Genomic DNA, 14093 nt, shown 5'->3' on the forward strand with positions numbered 1-14093 from the left:
TCAAACTTTGCTAAACAACACTGGTTAGAATAGTCAGGTGAGGATCATGATCCTGATCCTGATGTGAGAGAGAGAGAGAGAGAGAGAGAGAGAGAAAATTTGCATGCTCGTTATCATTGATATAACTTGGGAGGAAGCCCACAAGTGCATGGTGGCCCCTTAGCTGGGGTAGAAGCTTGTTGTCTCTCTTGTCCCTAATTCCTCTATGTTTTCAAATTTTTATTTTTGTTTTTCACTTTTTTTTTTTTAATTTGTAAATTTTTTAATTATTAGTATTTTGTTAACTTTTTAGACCTTTTAAAAAATTGTTTTGGGGGCACAATAATCTTTATAGTCATTTTTTTCTGTCAAATTAACAGAATAATAATGATATTTATACAATTATTTTATAATCTGCCAAGTTGATGGTGCCATTTCATAAAAAATATTCAAGTCTTTTTATTTTTATTTTTTTATTTGAAGTTAAAATGTTATATAACCACCCTCCATTTAAAATGAACTTAAAAAAAAAAGTTCAAGTGTACCATTACCCTTGACAAAGAGGCCAATTGACAAATATACAGGGGCAATTGACAGTGGGGTAGTGCTTGAGGGGAAAAAATGTAATTGACTTTGATTACAAGTTCATCCTTCTGTTTGATAAGATTATTGACCAGAACTTAGAAAAACTAACAAATAGGAAACAGAAAAAATAGAACAAAATCTCACAATTACATTCTATTCAAACCAATTAAATTACATAATCTCCTTGTTTTCTTGCACTTGGTTCTGTATAAGTGTCTTTTTCCAATATCTTGAACATTGTCTCTGTGATTTTCCAAGGTTACTTCTGAGTAGTTGAGTGACATTCTGAGGAAAGCATGCCAAGAACTTTTTTCCCCAACATGACGAATGGCCTCTTCTTGAATGAATTGAAATCATACAAATTGCAATCAATCGTTGCTCATGGGAACTAACCTCCCAATTATATATAACTTCTTGTTGACGACGAGATAGATACGAAATGGCATGGCAAACACAAAGATGATGAGCCGTTTTAATGTAGATTACTTAATATTGCAGGCTGCCACTAAGAGCTGGGAATGATGGTGCCAATGTAGCCAAATCCTGCGATGAGGAAGGTGATGGTTTGGAGGAAGAGATATACAAAGTAGTTGTTCTTCCCATGCACAAAGTCATAGCATCCACAGAAGAAGAGGAAAACTCCAAATCCCAGCTCCAATGTATGCATCCTGTTTAAATTTAACCGAGAAGAAACAACAAAAGAAAATTGGCATTAGGAAAGCATATAAGCACGCACCTTTTACCTTCAGCACATGGAATTGCATATCTTAGATGCAAAGATGTCAGAAAACTGAAATATATAATGCCTAAATCAACATGGAATCTAACTGTAGAATATAATACAAAATATACCTTCTTGGTTTTGTCCTCAAGCGATACTGACAACTAGTATTTACAAGCCAACAGACTACAATAAAATTCTCACTCTGCACAACCTCATGTGAGTTTCGTCTCCTTCGTTGCCATGTGCATTCGATAGAAGTATGTAGAATATAGATAGAGCAGGGCCATTTTCCATTTGAAAATGAAAAGAATAAATGGAGAGATTCTAATAAAATAGAATCTCTAACTTCTATGCTCCTAATTAATAACCTACTAATACAAGGGTTCAGAACCACTGTAATAAAGAAAAACCCAATAGAACAAACTGGTTTCTAGGACTTGCAGGAGTTGACAGTGTTTCAAACATTAATTTCTGGTAATATGTGGAATTTCTCTTGTGGCCTTGCACCACTTTGTGGGAACTACATATGTCTGTCTACCAGTGTTGATGTGTCTCGCAAATCAAAGGGCTAGAAGGATCAGAATTACTCCTATAGTTAACAAGAGCACCGCCATCTACTAGTTGGATAATCTTAAGGATTAATCATATTATTTTGTCATGCTGGTTTTAGTCCATCCAGATGAGAGTTCAACGATCAAATGAAAAATTACCTGTTCCCAAGTTTAAAAAATCCTAGTCTTTTAGCAGGTCCTTTGGTGTGTGTCTTGTTCTTGTTAGCATCTTTCTTTGAAGCAGAATCTCCGAGTTTTTCAGTGACAACCCATTCATTGGCTCTCCCTGCTTCTAGCAGACCGATTAATGTTGCCTTGGTACGGTGCAAAGACATCACATTCTCAAAAAGAATCCAGTAGAACAGTAAGTGAATTGACCTGCAAGTTTGAGATTACCTAAGCAAATGTTGTTCGGACTAAAGAATCTAAGAAAATAGGCAAGTAAAAGAAGAGTAATACAACATGGCAGACCTTGGGGTTCCTACTGAGTTAAGAATGGTGATGATGGAGGGAATATAAACAGCTCCCCAGATTGGAACATGAACTTCAGGAACCAAGATGGTCAGGGGAAGTACAAAGCAGTAAAAGGAGAAGGTGACCATGTGGGCTATGATCTTCCGAACAAAGAAGAAACTGTAAATGACATATACTTTCTTCCACACTGTCACGTTCTGCAGTGGTATACAAAACATAGATTACAATAACTTAGAAGCTGCATTTTGAAAGGAATGAAATGATTGCCAACTGAAGGCATTGGAACTACTAGGAAGTTCTCTTTTCACAAAACAATTCTATGGTATATTTCAATAAACCAACCTTATTTCTAATGATCTCCATCACCATTTTCCTAAACAGATTAGCAGGACCACAAGACCATCGGTGCTGCTGGAATCTGAAGGCATTGAAAGTACTAGGAAGTTCACTTTTCACCTACCATTAAGATAATTGGTAATTTAGTAAATTTAATAATCCACCAACATAAATCTAAGCCTTAAAGTAAATGCTACAATTCACTAAGATAAAGGTAAGTTAAAACTAAAATATATTAAAAGACAAAGTTCGCATTTGCAACCAAGCTAAATACAGACAAATGGAATAACCACTTCAACTTTGCCATGCTAGATACCTGGAGGTCGCCAAGATACAAAAACTTCCAGCCCCTAAGACTGGCACGGACAGCAAGATCCATATCCTCCACCGTTGTTCGGTCTTTCCAACCTCCTGCCTCATTAATAGCAGCAATTCTCCACACACCAGCAGTCCCTTAAAGATCATATATAAAAATGAATTCATTACTTCTCTTCATGGCGAAAACAATGCACATGTTTGTTAGGGTTTGGCGACAGTAATTATAGAACTCATTTGAAATTATTCCCTGAAAATTAGTATATAAATAGTTCCTTTCTATGTTGTTTTGGCCTACGAAGTGCCTTGGGTTCAAGTTTCATCATTTGAGATTCTTCTAAAGTAAATTGAACAGGGGAACTCAACTTTCTAATGCATTGTCATGTAACATTGACAGCAAAACAAGAATACATTCCACAAGGCATCACTTTGAGTTTTTAAATGCTAACATGCATTTTATTTTTAACTTCACATGCGCTTGTACTCCCACTTCTTTTTAACTTCCATTTCTTGGGGATTTTTTTTTTCCTAGAATTTATGAGTCATTTTCTTGGGAAAGTTAACAATGAGAACGATCATTGTGAGTGATGGACCCCACAATTTTTTTCCCACCACTTCAAAATTCCATATTATAGCAATGGTTTAAATTTTAACAAAACAGCTCAAGTTATAAGAACAGTTGGTCATAAGAAGATCTCAACCAAAGTACTTTGAGAAAGTCAAAATGCATTTGTTCAATCATAAAGCATACTCTGAAGAATAGACTAAACCCATTAATAGTTTTGTAGAGTAGGTGAATTTTATCTTTACCTAAACTTCTCACCAGTTACAATAACCCTCACAAAGCATATTAGCACATGCAATTGACCAACTAAGTTCCATTCAGTTCTCAAACATTGAACTGGTCACATGTTGTCGCTCAATGTCTTAGGTTCTATACTTCAAACTATTAATTTTCTTTTTATCTTATTTTTTAAGATTAGTTTATCTATTCTAGTTCATGTGCATTAAACAAGTATAGTTAGAACAATCTCATTAGTTGATATGGTCTAAGTAGCGTGGATTAACTTAAGTAAAATCTCGATTAATGCAGATCGAACCGGTTTATGTGACGCAAAATTACCATTGAAACCGAAGAATGCATGTGTTGCAGACCCTACTTCTTGCTCTACTGTGAAATGGTAATCCAATGACATCTCTTGCATTCTTGTCAACAAGCACTCATCAGCATTCACTGCAAAAACAATTTAATTTTGTGTTTCACATTTAATTCTGTTTTATCAATCATAAAAAGGTAAATATTCACAAACTTTAATAAATAAATAAAACAAGAATCACAGGAACAGTGCAAAAGATTATATGTATTTTGCTTAAAGCATTGATAATTAAAAAGTAATGAAAAGTTTTTTTTTTTTTTTTTTTTTTCAGTAAAAGTTCTCCTGTCAAAGCGTCTCATCTTTAATTAAACAAAGGGGGCAGAAATCAGGTAGGGCCCCACCCTCACGAATCCCCTATGCTGATGAACTGGCATCCGCCCATTTGATTTTCCCAAAAAAGTAAAAAAAGAAGAAGAAGAAGAAAGTAAAGTAGGGGATATGCTCACATGGAGTAGAACTGTCCTCACGTGACCCAAATGAAAATTTGCCACATCAAGGTGAGGGGGAGAGAGGTCCAAGTGTCGGCAAGCAGACAGAGGTCCACCATTTGGACAGGTGGTCCTGTCCACTTCTTATATTTCTTTCTTATTTTTTCTTGGGACCAACCTTTTCGTTCAATTATTTTATCAAGATGATATATATATATATATATAATATGACTACTAAATAGGAGCACGTGGGAAGGCAAAATGACTCAATTGACCTTAGCCTTTCACTGTGTCCAAGAGGAGTCAGTCTTTTGACCGGAACGATCCGGGTTGTTGTTCAAATGCAACGAAGAACTTTAACGTTCTTTTCGAAGCGAAATTGACAAAAATAGCCCAACCTCAACCATTGATTCTGAAAGCTAGGACAGTAACGTCAATCCGACACTAAAAGGAAACATGCATTAAAAACTGTGATAATGCAATTAGGTCGATAGGGAGCTTTATGTCCAATATATTCACAGCTCATATAAATCTGCACACAAATCCTAACATTAATGGCCATTAAAATATTGTTTAATACGGCTAATATGAAATCTCACCTACTAATCATCTCTCTCTCTCTCTCTCTCTCTCTCTCTCTCTCACATTTGGTTTTACACATACCCTTCAACTCAATGCATAACTAATAATATTATAAATATTAAACACATTTTTTAAATATTTTGAAGTTCATATGTTTATATTTATGCTAAAATTCAAAACTTGGATATCAAGTTTTATGAAAGAAATTTTGAGAGTGTACAAGTTTCGTGTATTTTTTTTTTAAATAATAAAATTTACTATTAAAAAATATATATTTTTTTATTTAAATCTTATATTTATCTATTTTTTTCAAAGAAAGTATTCGAATCATGTGCATACTAAGACTATAAAAATCATTTCCATTTTTATAAAAACAAAATCATAAGATAACTAATGTAAAGAGATTAAATAAAAATAATTCTATAAACTGTCGTGAGTTCACATAATATATTAGATCTATTTTATATTTAAAATAATTTTATAATTTGATGTATTGTATCAAATCATGTTAATTTATAGATTAATCTATTTATTGATAATGTATTTCTCAACTCATAATATGTAACTATATACCGGACCACTAGTTGTCATTTTCACCTGTTTTTCTCACTCTCATGCACATCAACAACACAGAAAAGAAATATCGAATATGCTGCGTCTTTATTTATCCCTAAATTGCGATGTTTTACTATTAAAAAAAAATTTGCAATCATATTTATTTATATAAAAAGATATTCAATAAATTCTACCAAAAAATAAATTTCTGTGCCGTTAACAGTAAGTGATGTACGGTCTAGAGATAAACAGGTGTCGAAAAGAGAGGCCCAAAGTGTGGGCTCCACTCCCGTAATTAATGCGTGCAGTCTGCAACAAATCCCGCCGACGACAAACAGAAGAAAAATAAAAAAAGGAAAACAAAGCTAAGAAAGAGCACCGACACTTTCCCAAGAACATATCGAAGATCATTAGGAGAATTTAATGACTGTAATTAACAGCCAAAATATAATGATGATCTCAGTCAAAGTGGTAAAACATACCAAATCTCCAGCGACCTTGAACCAACGCAATCTGGGGGTTGTGGACGAGGAAAGGGATGGCTCGCCGGAGATAGTCCGGCTCAGGCCGGAAATCAGCGTCGAAAATGGCTACGTACTCGCAGTGTTTGACGTAGCTTCTCTTCAGACCTTCTTTGAGTGCCCCGGCCTTGTACCCTACCCTGTTCTCTCTGATTTGATACGTTATATTTATGCCTTTGCTTGCCCATCTCTGGCATTCCACTTCCACCATTTGCTGCAACATTGTTTATATCAAACAGTTTTAGTTTCTACTTTCATACATTGGTTTTGTTGCAGCAGCAGATCAGGAACTGGTTAAAAGTGGACTAAATGGTAGAAGATAAATAGACCCAGATCAGGAAGAAAGGCTGACATGAGTAGGAATTCCGGGGTGCGTGATTTTGGCAGTTGAATTATATGTGACAGAAACAAAGAAATGGAGAATTGGCCCATCTCGCCATTGCAATTTGCAACACTCATGTAAGCAAACTTTGGAAGACAAAATTGAGTTATTAGTATCGTTTTAGGAAGTGATTTGATGGGTTTATGACAAATGGAGGGTACCTTGATGGTAGGATCAGTTGAATCATCGAGGACTTGGATCACGAGACGATCCGACGGCCATGAAAGCCCGCATGCCGCTCCAATGGAGATCTTGTATACCTGACCCAAACATCCATGAAAACACAAGGCAAAGAAAAGCATCGAGCTTTAGAACTTTCATAGAACCCAGAAAAGAACAAATAGCACCAAAAAGAGAACCCCAATGGTAAAAAATACAGGAAAGCAGGTAAGAAAAGAGAAGAAGAAAAAAAAAACTCTAAACAAATCCAGAGAGAAAAACACAAAGCACACCTCTTTTTCATTGAACATTGGGATTTGGATAAGCACAACAGGGAAATTGGAGCTGCCCATTTCCAAGTCTTCCTGCAAGAGCTCATATTTGTAACGCTTTTCTGGTTTCTTCCAGAAGAGCTTGACGAGGATGATAACCACTCCCATGTAAAGCCTCTCCATGAAGAGCATGAGCGACATGGCCAAGCAAATGTACACCCCAAGAGTCAGCAGAGGTATTATCAATGGCGCTTTGATGAGCTCCCACATCATCCCAATTTGACCTGAAATCTCATCTCTCACCCCCTGAAACGTTTCTGGCAACAGAATCTTCTGCGAAATCTCAGCCATCTCTCACTGTCTCAGCACAGAAGATGAAGGCCCCCTAAAACCCTCTCTCTCCCTAATTTGGGTTTATGTGTTACTAAAATGTAATGGAGTTGGGACACTTTGCAAGTGGCTTTTTCACTCAATATATAAGGATACAAATACAAAGAGAAGGGTACTATACTACAAGTGGAGATCTCCCCACTCCCACAAATAGTAAATGCAGATTAAAAAGGATCTTTAACTTTCACTCATCTTAGGCTCCTCACACACTCCGTGCCAGCCAATACTTCCTGTTTTTCACTATAGAAATGAAGCAGAGATAGAAACAGTATTGGGGCATTGCTTGCGAGAGAGAGAGAGAGAGAGAGAGAGAGAGAGATGAGCAGACAGAGAGAAAAGGAGTTCTTATATAGTCATTTTTGGTACTGTTTGGTTTTTCCTTTTTGTGAATAATTTACTTGTTGTCTAATTCGGATTTTTGGATTTAAACGACGCATTCTCATCGTTTTTGTCGTCTTTAAATATTCCGAAGCCTTTTCAGAACTATCCCAACCGCAAATGAGAGTTGCATCACGGTTTTGCAGGATTTTTACCAGGAGAAAGAAGATGCCAAAATAAAAGAAGGAAGAGAGAAGGGAGGAGAAGGAGAGAGAGGAGAAGCCTCGCCGGGGGGGGGGGGGGGGGGGGGGGTGGTTGTTTGTGTGGGGTTTCAGTAGCCTGAACTACCCCATGAAATTATAGGAGTGGAGCCATTACATATTTGCATGCAGATGAAATTTCTGAACCCGAATCTTGAGAATTTATGAACTTTGCAATTTACGGTCCAGCACTATAATTACTTAATTTTTTACGTACATCTTAAAAGGACGAGAATTTTCTGGTCTACTGAAAATCTTTTGATGATTAAAATAAAATGTATAAAAATGAAATAGGGTTAAATTCAAAACTGATCATTGTAATTTATTTCAAAGGAAAGTTGGTTTGATAGTTCTTAATTCTGCCTTTTAAGCTCATAAAAATGAGATCAGTACATCATATTTTCTATTAATAAATTGTTAAAAAAATGTACTATAAACACCAATGACGGTTCGACATCTGTCACTTTACAGACAACATTTTTCTGCTAGATGTATTAAAAAACTTTAAAAAAATGGTTTAAAAAGTAAAAATATAATCACTAAAAGGCTAGAAACTTTTTTGAAACGGGAAATTACAAAAACATTTAAATATTTTAATATTAAAATTATAATTCATTTATTTTTATATCTAATTATATTTTAAAAAAAATTGGTTCTTAAATGTTATTTTTTTAAAATTTTATAATATTTTTAAGTGTCTTGTTTAATTTTTAATACACGTGGGTATATGTGACCTGTAAAGTGACACGTTTCTAATTTCTAATTGTATTGATACTGACGTGGTATTTCTAAATGTATATGTGGTCTTGAACACTCGTGCTAAACGCGCTTGAAGCCATTAATATGTCTTCAATATATTGAGATACTATCCACGTGTACATTGATGCGTGCAGTGTTTTTTGAGTTTGATGAGACTCTTTGTTAAAATTTTAGATTTCTTTCTGTCTTTATCTTTGAAAGTGTAAAATTCCTGAATATGCTAGTTCTTAATTTCTTGAGGATTGAATCCAAATGATACAATTTTATAGTGTGTATGCTCGTATATTATTTTAAAAAAATTTAAAATTTATTAATAAAAAATAATTTTTTTATGTAAATCTTATATATATTTATATTTTTTTAAAAAAAATACACGAAATTTGCCAAACATATTAATGTAAGTATCATTTTTCATATTTTTTATTTTTTATCTTTTGATTATGTGAACTCATTATTTAAACTTTTTTTTTTTCTATTTTTTACCGTTCTATGGTGGGAACTCCCAAGAATGTTGACTTCAAAAGTGGAGAACTAGAACTGTGCACAATTAATGACATAGAATTTAGAGTTGTGGCTTAATGTGTAGAATGTAGATTAATTATATAGTTTTATATACAACTCATGCATACCAATTCGACCTACCAAACAGCCTTGATCTAGGGTTACTGTCTGTCAATGTGTCATTTTTCTGGTAATTTTTCTTCCCTTTTTTCTTCCATGTTTCATAATCAGAAATAATTGAGGTACTTTAATGTTTGTATGGAATATATTAATACAGGCACATGCACCACTAGCTGCACACCATACAAATTTCTAATCACTCATTTTCAATTCTTTAAGAATCATTTAATTCAGATATAGAAAGACATATCATTGAATATCTATCTACCTGATATTCACATAGAAAGAGTATTTATCTCTTTGCCAATTCAACCATCTAATTCAGACAGACAGAGAATTAGAAAACATCTTTATCCTGAAATTAGAGACTTGTATCATACCCTTTTGCTATCCATTTCAGACAAATGATTAAGAGGATCTCTAATTCATCACTAATCATGTCACATAATTAATCTTATCACATGATATTTTGGAGAACTTGTACACTACTCTACAACAAAATCTAATGATACCACTCACTCCCAAAGTAAGGGACATGTAAAGGCATATACCCCTTAATATTAAGGCTTAAGCATGGTGTTGGTGCGTGATTCATGAGTAATATAAGCCAAAGTCATTTCATATTAGGGGTACTGTCGGTTGACAGTAAAGGCCAAATCGACTAACCCTTATCTCTGTTTGTTTGTTTTTTTAAATTTTTTTGGCTGTTAGTTCAGAATTCTTCCGATGCTTGGGGGAAGGTGAAGGTAATCGCAGAGATAATGTGCCAAAAGTTAGACATGTGAACCCCACGTTTTGAGTGTGGATGCATGCAGGGAATATTCTATACCGATTACACCCCCATTCTCTAATCTGTTTTTGTTTTGGAAAAATATAGTTATAAACATAATTGTGTATTAATCTATACATTAATATAATGTGATTGGTCAAAAAATAAATTTTATTGAAAATAATATTAATTTAAATTTTAAGTATGAATAAATCAGTATTGGTACACAGATTAGTGCGCGACTGTGTTTATATATAACAAAACTCTTTTGTTTTTTTTTCATTTGTTTCAATTTTTAGTAAATGCTAATTACGGACATATTTGGTAAAACTAAATGGTAAGACAGAGAAGGGGAAAAAAAAAATCCTTCTTTTTACTCTAATTTGAACACTTAAAATATATGTATATAGAAATAAAATAATTTGAGTTAAAGCTGTTTTATTGAATTATTAGATTTTGATTTAAGAAGTTTGATAAAGTCACATTGGATTTTGTGTTTTGATGATAATTATATAAAAAAATTAAAAATTAAAAAATATTTTATATTTAAATAATGTTTAAAACTATCTTCTTAGATCAATTAGGCCTAAAAGGAAAGACATTGAACATAATTCTATAAACATAAATCAGGAGGCGTTTCTTGTTAGATCAAAGAACAGACTCTGATATTGCATGTGTCTCTTGTACGAAAAAACAAAAGTAACAAAAAAAAGGAGAGAAAAAGCTGCAAATTAATTAAGAAGATAGATGCTGATGCTGGGGAAGCTACTATCACCAGCTCTTTCTTGTGCGACCTTTGCTTTTCTGAACAAGCCAGAACTTTGCATTTGCTCTCCCAACCGACACCTTATATATATATATAATATTATTATATAAGCATAAAATATATAAATAACTTATAATCATTTTAAAAAATAGTAAAATTTATTATTAAAAATAATTAATTTTTTTTATAAAAATCTCATATTTATTTATTTTTTTAAAACGATTATGTAATGTTTACATCATCGTAACTGTAACTATCATTTTTCTACATATACATATATATATATATATATATATATAAATCTTTGGATTCTATTTTTATTTGTATTTTGTGGAGTTTTTTTTTTATTAATTTAAAATGAACAACTTGGACAAAAATTTAATGCTGGGAATTATAAAGCAAGCTTTTTCGGGTGTCAAGTAATCTGAAAAAGGAGCCACCAACGAATGTTTTGTCATTTATCAAGGAGTCTTGATCCATACTACGTATGCAAATGTCGGTGCAACTATTAAGAAAGGGACTATCTAGCAGATTCAGAACATTTTTACCAACAAAGTTGAAGACTTTTAAGACATAAAATGTTGACGTTTTACTCCTAATACTATGTTATTGTCATTGATCTAGTTGTAATGTTTGAAGTGATGAAAAGCATATTCTTCCATATCCTTTCAGCATCTTATTCTATATCCTTAGCTCCTATTCAATGCAACTCCACCTAAGGAATGCATTGACCATTTTTTTTTTTAATGCTAAATAACAAAAAATTTCCGTACTTTGTGAAATATTTAAAGACAATAAATATTATCAATTGGGTTATAATAAGAACTACCATTTTCTTAAATATATACATATATATAAATATATATATATATTGTAAGATCAACAAACTTCAAGAAATGCATTGACCATTTTTTTTTTTTTAAATATATACATAGATATTATCAATTAGGTTGTGGTAAGAATTAATGTGACGCTCCTAATTTTCACGTACGGATATGTAGAAATCGAGACGTCAAGATGATAACAATACGGGTCACACATCTCATCACCAAGTGTGTGTATATGGAACACATATATATCAAAATAATGCAACGAAAAAATAAAGTCAATCAATTAAGTATCAGAATTGGTTTAAATACAATCTCGCTTAAAAAAATAAACGTACTAAAAATATTACAAGTTCCAATATTATCATAAAATCAAAATATATAATTTAAATACAGAAATAATTTTCCAATAAATAACCAAAAGCACCAAATGAATCTTCCGGCGGAGCCACTCCTCAGGCTTAGCCTCTTCATCATCTACATCTAAAATTTATGGTATCAAAGATGGTATCGCATGTAAGTAACAATCCAAACAAAACTCAAGATAAAAATATATTCATATAATAGCCAAATACATGGACATGATGCCATATGGATATGTCTCGAAAATCTACATTTTCCACGCATACCAAAATCACATTTGGCCCATAATATTTCATTTAAAATATTTTTTCACCATTATCTCAGATAATGGCCCAAAAATCCAATCTCGTTATTTTTCTAGAAAATAACCTATTAACCAAACTATCAGAACACTGTAAGCAGGAATCATAGGCGGGACTCTACCACCGTCCTTGCTTACCACCATCTCTATAAATACGTTTATAGGTAAAAATCACAAGTGGGACTCTACCACCATTCTTACTTACCACCATCCCTACACTGCATGCATCGTAGGCAGGAATCACAGGTGGTATTAGAGCAATTTGACTCTGGGTAAAACTATCTGTCCTGTAAGTGCAGTACCAAAAATTTTTAAAGTTGTGATTTAAAATTATTTTGTTTGAAATATTCTATTTAATTTGACTTAATTTTCATGTGTCCGTACGTACGAGTTGAAGGCATCACAACTACCATTATATATATACATATAGATATTATCAATTAGGTTGTAGTAAGAACTATCATTTTTTTAGATATATAAATATATATTTTATATATATTATCAATTGGGTTGTAGCAAGAAGAACTACCATTTTTCTTTAAAAAAAAAATGGTCAATGCATTTTTTGGGGTTGCTTTGACATTTACACAAATATCACTGCACTAGTTATGATTCTTTTGTTATTCTGTTGATAATTGATATGAAGATTTTATTATATGGTTATGATGTTGATCTCTACTAAAGAAAATCAATAATCATGGCCACTGCCTTCAGAGAGTTAGAAAAAAGTGCAGAAAATCCATATGGTAAAAGAAAATATATGGATTTCACTAAGAAAAAAGGGCCAATGATTACCAAATATTTATTGCCTAGACAAAGACCCCGTTTCATTACAAAGTTCAGATAATATTTAATGAAATATTTTAAATAATAGTAAAATTTTTTAATTAAAAAGAGATAAAATAATTTGTAAAAAAAAATACGTGTTTAGATAGTGAGATGAGATAAGATATTTTTTACTTTTTGAGATTTGAAAAAGGTATAAGTCCCATATATTTATAGAGTATCTGAATTGTAAACTGTTCATGTCAGTTTATATTATTTATATACTGTTTATATACTGTTTATGAACTGTTCACATCAGATTGGCACTGTTTATGTCAAATTTTACTATTTTATACTGTTTATTTAAATAAATACTTTCAAAATTTAAGAGATGAAATATTACGTTTAAATAGTCAAAACTATTGTCAGCACAACTCTAGGTGAGATTAACATCTCATCCCGATCCAAACCCAGCCTAAAAAATCATCTTTGAGTTTATGATTCTCTTTTGGGAATGCCAAAGTCTTTTTTATTTTATTTTATTTTATTTTTTATGAATTCCTTTTCTTTTCCCTTTTCTCCTTCTGTTTTTGCCACAATTCCTTGCTTATATGCTTGATATATGCTTTATTAGTGCTTCCACTTTATTCCCATTACTGCAAAAGCATGTTAGGCTTGATTTTCAAAGTCTCTAAATTTTGCAACAAATGAATGGCAAGTGCACTGCTTTCAACAATATTTTAAGTTTGATTCCAAGAAAATCTCCTTTTTTATGTTGTTGTTGTATGAATAAGGTCAAATTCAAGATTATCATGAATTTACTTAAAATAGATATGTAAGTAATTTACCAATAAATGAAAATCAATTTGTATAATTATTCACAAAATAAGCCTACATATTTGTTCATTTATTTGATAAGAAAATACATATATTT

The 14093-nt window shown here is 32.5% G+C and overlaps 1 protein-coding gene across 1 annotated transcript; it reads right to left on the bottom strand.

Annotated features, from left to right (window-relative positions):
* Window positions 1-584: 584 nt before the first annotated feature.
* LOC122294372 (glucomannan 4-beta-mannosyltransferase 2-like) lies at window positions 585-7958 on the bottom strand. Its single transcript, XM_043103058.1, has 9 exons — window positions 7042-7958; window positions 6751-6849; window positions 6169-6421; window positions 4088-4198; window positions 2966-3102; window positions 2656-2769; window positions 2311-2510; window positions 1999-2217; window positions 585-1232 (listed from the first exon to the last, which is right to left on the bottom strand). The coding sequence occupies exons 1-9, from the start codon at window positions 7369-7371 to the stop codon at window positions 1070-1072; spliced, it is 1626 nt and encodes a 541-aa protein (XP_042958992.1). The 5' UTR covers window positions 7372-7958; the 3' UTR covers window positions 585-1069.
* Window positions 7959-14093: the final 6135 nt, after the last annotated feature.

Source organism: Carya illinoinensis, chromosome 14, assembly GCF_018687715.1.
Source record: "Carya illinoinensis cultivar Pawnee chromosome 14, C.illinoinensisPawnee_v1, whole genome shotgun sequence".
Lineage (NCBI taxonomy): Eukaryota > Viridiplantae > Streptophyta > Magnoliopsida > Fagales > Juglandaceae > Carya > Carya illinoinensis.